Below are 7,177 nucleotides of genomic sequence, written 5' to 3'. Positions count from 1 at the left end.
TCCACAACAATACTGCACCGTCCAATTATCAGTAAATGCAAATAACTCCATAGGTTAATATGTCAACGAGCCCCATATAAGGTTCTGTGGCATTTCCAGTAAGCTTCAGTTACACTTTGTCCTGATCTTATCACACACACACACATATATATATATGTATATGAGCATTAACCCCCTGGACACGTCCCTGCCACACACACACCTGGACACGTCCCTGCCACACACACCTGGACACGTCCCTGCCACACACACCTGTAAGTCTCCTGTAGTTTTATTTTCACAATATATTTGCGCTCACTTTTATCTCTAATTTTATTTCAGGCCAATCTTAGAAGGACACAACATGGCGAGGCTAATCACTGGTAAGTCATTGTTCTGAAATAATTAAAATTATTATTACTTTTTTAAATTTTATTTTATATTTAAGTTAAACTTAAAAACTTAACCAAATGCTTTTGTCTTTTCCAGGACTGATTCTGCTGATCTGCCTTCAGTTTGGTACAAACGTCCAACAGAACACTGAAAAACACAGTCACTAGACACTTTGTAAACACTTAATGTCTTAAAGGAAGACATTTACAAACAACTGAATAAGAATTGTATCATTTTATTTTGGTGCAGTAATAAAAACAAACTAATGTCTTTCTCTCGTTTCAAAGCCTCTTGTTCCAAACTTGTGTGTTACTTCACCAACTGGTCCCAGTACAGACCTGGAGAGGGCAAATTCACCCCTCAAAATGTGGACCCAGATCTGTGTACACATTTGATCTACGCCTTCTCCATCATCAGCCCGTCCAACGAGCTCTCCACCTACGAGTGGAACGACGAGGTTCTGTACCTGCAGTTCAACGCCCTCAAAAACAGGTGAGTCCACAGTGAAATATGTGATTTAAATATAACTTATCAGACGTTACATAGGACTAGTAATGTGATGTGAGCAAGAGAAAGAGCGATGACCAGTGCTGTAACATAACAACGTAAAAGTAATAGAGTACTGTACTTTTAGGTATATGTACTTTAATTAAGTAATAGAACTGAGTACTTATTTTACTACATCTCAGGGTTTATGAGGGGAGAATGGAGCATGAGACTGGCAGGTGGATTACACAGAGGTGCTTTGTGTTTGGGACATGATCCCAGATACAGATGGTCAGAATGAGTTTCTAGCACCATGGCAACAAGCAGGTGTGCATACCCTCCACCAGAAAAGTTACCTAGTGCACCTTTAAACGTGTAAATATATTACATTTTCTAAAACTGTAGAAAGACTCACACTAAATAAAAACACAAGAATTAAAAAATACAGATGCAGGGAACACAGGAGGAGTGGCTCTATCGTACATTCTACATACATGAAATCTGAAGCAAACGGCCCTCTGTGTGCTCTGTGTGTTCATGTGTGTGTGTGCTCTGTGTGTTCATGTGTGAGTGTGTGTGCTCTGTGTGTTCATGTGTGAGTGTGTGTGCTCTGTGTGTTCATGTGTGAGTGTGTGTGCTCTGCGTGTTCATGTGTGAGTGTGTGTGCTCTGCGTGTTCATGTGTGAGTGTGTGTGCTCTGCGTGTTCATGTGTGAGTGTGTGTGCTCTGTGTGTGAGTGTGTGAGTGTGTGTGCTCTGTGTGTGAGTGTGTGAGTGTGTGTGCTCTGTGTGTGAGTGTGTGAGTGTGTGTGCTCTGTGTGTTCATGTGTGAGTGTGTGTGCTCCGTGTGTTCATGTGTGAGTGTGTGTGCTCTGTGTGTGAGTGTGTGTGCTCTGTGTGTGAGTGTGTGAGTGTGTGTGCTCTGTGTGTGAGTGTGTGAGTGTGTGTGCTCTGTGTGTGAGTGTGTGAGTGTGTGTGGTTGGATGGAGCTTAGTTGTCACTATATAAATAATTTGTAGATTTTGATTTGTAGAAGTACCAAATCCCTTTTTAGGCTCCAGGTTTTTAAACACAAGCTGTATGCACCTTCTATAGAATTACACTGTTAAAAAAAACAAAAAAAAAAACAAAAACAAAAACTATCACACTTACAGGTCACAGCTTTTTGGTTCTAAAAAATAATCTGGGAAAAAAAGGATTTCATCTGCTTTATGAGTTTATAGAGGATAATGGTCCATGGTCTGAAGATCATTAGACTAACCACATTTCAATCTTTACAGAAACCCCCAGTTGAAAACTCTGTTGGCTGTTGGTGGTTGGAATTTTGGGACAACACAGTAAGAGTTACACTTCTCTACACTAAACCTTATACAATAAACCCGTTTCTATTAATACTGAGCCACCTATTTATTTCTCCAGGTTTACGATCATGGTCTCATCCCCGGCCAACAGGAAGAGGTTTATCCAGTCTGCCATCAGGTTTTTGAGAACGCATGGGTTTGATGGACTGGACCTGGACTGGGAGTACCCAGGGTCACGGGACAGTCCTCCTGAAGACAAGCAAAGATTCACCACACTCTGCCAGGTTTGGAGAGCCGTTCAATCGAAAAGGAGTCAAATACATAAACAAAGTCATAATCATACATAGTCAACTACAAGAGTCAGATGTACAAAGTGTACTTCAGATACTAGATTATTCATATCATTATATTAACTTCCACAATGTGGTATTAAACTTGTATTTATTCAATTACAAACCTTATATTGCTTTAAAGAACTTTCATTCCTGGCAATGCAATAGCATCTTTGTGAAGTTATGACTGTGGCGGACTAGTCTCCACAAGAAAAGTTGCATAGTGCACCTTTAATTGAGTATGATTTTTTTTTTACTAAACCTGCTGCTAAAGTCTAAAAGAGTGCTAATCTCAAAGAGTGCTAATCTCAAAGAGTGCTAGTCTGAAAGATGACCAAGGCACCCCTACAGGAAGCTCCTGGTCAGGGTGGCCACCTATGGGTGCACGTTCCACACATTGACGTCGGCTCACAGTGTAGAAAGAGTGCTAGAGTTTAAAAGAGTGCTAGAGTATGAAAGAGTGCTAGAGTTTAAAAGAGTGCTAGAGTTTAAAAGAGTGCTAGAGTATGAAAGAGTGCTAGAGTTTAAAAGAGTGCTAGAGTTTAAAAGAGTGCTAGAGTATGAAAGAGTGCTAGAGTTTGAAAGATTACTAAAACCTGACAGAGTAAGAAGACATGGACATTTCTCTGCCTAAGTTGCTTTTAGACCAAATACTGATTTACAGGGAATAGTGCAGTTGTTTTATTAACTGGTTTAAACACACAGACCCCCCCCCCCCCCCCCCCCCCACACACACACACACACACACACATATTACATCACACACAGACATTTCAACACATCACAAAATGGATTCTTAAAAGCAATTACAAATCATAGACTTAGGCAAGACACTCACCATCTTTGTGTTTGGCTGGTTAGAGGGGCTGTATTTGAGTTTCTCAGATTTGACTTATTCCTGTCAGATTCTGTATGGTAAACTGTAAATACATTATATTAATTGTTGTCCAGTTGACAGATTTTATATTTTTGTTTTGATATGAATCAGACCTGGACGACTGGGGGATTACACAAATATTAATTGTTGTATTGTTTATATTTAGGAACTGCTTGCTGCCTTTGAAAAGGAAGCCACTGAGACAGGGCGCCCTAGACTGCTCCTCACAGCTGCAGTGCCTGCGGCCAAAGAAAAAATTGATGCTGGATATGAAGTTGCCCAAGTGGCAAAGTGAGTTGCTGCAGTATAATGTTGTCTGTGTCTGTAATACAATAATATCTGTTTTAATGGTTTGGAATAATTTAGATTTAGTTTGTTCTAGAGTTTTTGACTTTTTAGGGTGAGCCTGCAGAATAAGTAAGAAATGCATCCACTTAAATTCTTAACTAAATGTGTAAAAAAAAAGTCAGTATGGTCAGATCTTTAAAAAATAAACCATATTTACATTATTCACTATTGTTTAATTATAAACAAACTAATAATCAGACACATTAAACACACCAGAGGAGCTGGAGGAAGTGTCTGGGGTGAGGGCAGTCTGGGAGGTCCTGCTTAGACTGTAGCCCCCATGTCCCAGCCCCAGATAAGCAGAAGAAAATGGATGGACACGTTAAATGCATGTTATTTAGTCAAAAGGAGAATGTTACTATGAATAATCTAGTTCCAAACAGATGTATGCAGATATTTATATTTACACTTTATCTTTCAGGCTGTGTGACTTCTTGAACATAATGACCTATGACCTGCACGGCGCCTGGGACCCGTTCACAGGACACAACAGCCCTCTCTTCAGCAGCTCTTTTGATGAAGGCAATAACGTCTACTACAACGTGGTGAGTCCTTCAGAAAAACAAAAGTCCTCATTTGGTTTAGCAGATTTGAAAGGCTCAGTGCAGCTGACCCTGTGCAATAACTATTAATATCTTACTAGTTTAGTATTAAATATGGAACTTTTCTGGTGGAAGGTTTGCCACCTGATTCATGTAAATAGTATATCTTTGCTTGGAATATTCCACAATTTGGCATTAAACTCTGCAACTATCTAATCTATATAGTAAATCTGTGTAGTAAAATCATTGACTGGTGTTTTCAGCGCAGTCTAACTCGACGTTATCACACGACCTGCTCCAAGAAAATAGATCAGTTTGAGCCATGTGGAACATTCCAGGTAAAACAAAAGCATCTCCATGGAGACGAGCCCAGGACGAGCCTCCCATCAGAAACGTTGCACAGATACACCTTTTGTTTATGTAATATGAATACATCCACTGACATATTACAGATCCTCATACTGCCATTGTGCTTAGTCAGGAAGGGCATCTAGCTTAAAAATGTTGTTTAATCATTGTTTCTTTGTAACTCTACGATACAACGTTATGTCATTCAACAGCATTTTGCCATGGGATACTGGAGGGACCGAGGTGCCCCTGCAGAGAAGCTCCTGGTCGGGATGGCCACCTACGGGCGCACGTTCCGCACGCTGACGTCGGCTCACAGTGTGGGGGCGCCGGCGAGTGGACCGGCGTCTGCAGGCACCTACACCAGAGAGCCGGGATTCTGGTCCTATTATGAGGTCAGTACTGCAGAAGAGAAATATGTACAAAAGTTTGGACACATCATTTCATTAATAGTTTTATTATTTATTTACAGAAGACATCAAATATATGAAGTAAGATATAATGTAAAAAAGTGTAATGTTACAATTTTTTAAAAATATATATTTTATATTAAAACTCCTCAAAGTATCCAGAAGTAGTATTAACTATTTCCTTATTACATAATTTCACATACTGTGTCTTACTTCATATATTTGATGTTTTCTGTGTGTATATAAAATGTACAAAGTAGTAAAAATAACGACAAAAAACACTGAATGAGAGGGTGTGTCCAAACTTTTTTTGTGTACATTTACTTAAATTTCACATATTGATGAGAATTCCAGCTGTTTTGATTGTGTTGCTAGATTTGATTTAGTGTTTTATGCTAGCAAGAGCTATACAGGGATAGCAGAAAGTTTTTTGTTTTTTCATGAGGATTTTTTGTATTTCCCTGTGTGGCTTTTTTATGGGTTTTAAAATAGTTAGATACAATCTGAAACTTACGTCAGGCTCACGTAACTATAAACCCTCCAAGTTAGTTACTTATTTTGGTCTCTGAGATTAGAATCCCAGTGAACTAGTTCTCTTAGATGAACATTTTCTAAGGGCCCCTGTGTACGTGTCTCCTCTCACTTAAAACGTCAGAGGACTTACCCACAGATAGAAGCATCAAACAGCTGTACATTTTAACAGAACCCTGAGCTCCTCCAAAAGGCAGCAATGACTGGCAGATCATTGCATAATATGAACAACATGGAGGATTGTAATGGAACCACTTAAATAAGAATGGTGCGCTCCACCAGCCTTATGTATGCTTTGGTTCTAGTCCTGGTCTAGTTCAGGTTTAGTCCCAGATTAGTCTCATGTGGAGTTTGTAAACACAGCCTTCTAGTCCAATCATGATTCATCCTGACTAAATCCAAGTCATTTTAAGTTATGTTAAGTTTGAAATGTTTTGGTCGGGAAATAAAACCAGTTTAAGGATTACAGTTTTGTTTTGTTTTTTTTTCCTCCATAGATCTGCCTTTTTCTCAGAGGGGGGAGTCTTCAGTGGATCGATGAACAGAAAGTGCCTTATGCAATTCAAGGCAACGAGTGGGTTGGATTTGACAACAGGCAGAGTTTGGAAATCAAGGTAAGTATTTACCCTCCACGTATTTACAGGAGCAGAGAATAGTATATGAGGTACATGGTACATGGACCCTTCTTCAGGTTTTACACCGGGGCCTTTACAGTCTTTTGTTTGAAGAAACCCACTCAGACATAGGAGAACAATGTAAACATTACACAGAAATACAGTCTGTTGTACCAAAAGAATTGTACCAAAGAGTAAAATTGTTGTAAGGTTACATTTTTGAACTGTAAATATTTTTGATAAAACAATGCCTCATGTTTAACACAAGATGGCGATATAATATCTTCCTTTCTTTATGTTGTGTGTCAGATAGTGTATTTTTAATTAAATCGCTTGATAGTTGAACATAATAATAATCATTTCTTACACTATTCATTTACAAATAACTGGCCCACAGTGAGACCTATGATTAAGTTTGTTTTAAATTTCCCTTTCTCACAAAGTACTAGGTCTGGTAGTAAAAGTACTGTAATATAGTATTAATATTTGGACAGATCTGAACATATTACTGTCTCCTTTTGTTCTTTTGCCCATTTTGTTTATAGGTAGATTACTTGAAGAGGAACCATTTTGGAGGAGCATTTGTTTGGGCTTTGGATCTTGATGACTTCTCTGGAGGGTTTTGTGGTCAAGGAGCCTATCCGCTCATAAACCACGTGCGCTCACTTCTGAGAACAGGTACACTATATAATTGTAGGTGTGTTTTTATGTTAGAATTTCCATTTATTAACTTCTTTTAAGCTATAGATCTAGTCTAGCTCCAATCATATTAAAAATCAGTTATGAATAATGTCATATAGAGTTTTTTTCATTATTTTGTAAATACGTTTTTATTTAAAAAAAACAACAAATTTTTATGTTTTTTTTATTTTCACTAGCGTATACTCAGACTATGGTGGCACAACAAATCTATATTTAAGTGATTTTATTTAGTTAAGTTCCACAAGGGGGCAGCAAATCTGTTAATGAGAAAAACTGAATTTAAATATTCTTTCTTTTTTTTTTTTTTTTTTTTTT

At 38.3% G+C, this 7,177-nt stretch overlaps 1 protein-coding gene across 1 annotated transcript in view; it reads left to right on the top strand.

Moving 5' to 3' along the window:
• The first annotated feature begins 210 nt into the window (after positions 1-210).
• Positions 211-7,177, top strand: part of LOC117373452 (uncharacterized) — a 26,315-nt gene continuing 19,348 nt past the window's right edge. Inside the window, exons 1-11 of the mRNA XM_033969482.2 lie at positions 211-254; positions 322-362; positions 469-498; positions 660-864; positions 2,138-2,194; positions 2,277-2,442; positions 3,534-3,658; positions 4,137-4,260; positions 4,818-5,000; positions 6,044-6,160; positions 6,706-6,838. Of these exons, the coding sequence (XP_033825373.2) occupies positions 344-362; positions 469-498; positions 660-864; positions 2,138-2,194; positions 2,277-2,442; positions 3,534-3,658; positions 4,137-4,260; positions 4,818-5,000; positions 6,044-6,160; positions 6,706-6,838 (1,159 nt within the window). The 5' untranslated portion in view covers positions 211-254; positions 322-343. The remainder of the gene's footprint in view (positions 255-321; positions 363-468; positions 499-659; positions 865-2,137; positions 2,195-2,276; positions 2,443-3,533; positions 3,659-4,136; positions 4,261-4,817; positions 5,001-6,043; positions 6,161-6,705; positions 6,839-7,177) is intronic.

Source organism: Periophthalmus magnuspinnatus, chromosome 7 (genome assembly GCF_009829125.3).
Source record: "Periophthalmus magnuspinnatus isolate fPerMag1 chromosome 7, fPerMag1.2.pri, whole genome shotgun sequence".
NCBI classification, from domain to species: Eukaryota; Metazoa; Chordata; class Actinopteri; order Gobiiformes; family Gobiidae; genus Periophthalmus; species Periophthalmus magnuspinnatus.
Note: the sequence above shows the minus strand (reverse complement) of the source record. Positions and strands in the feature narration are given on the sequence as shown.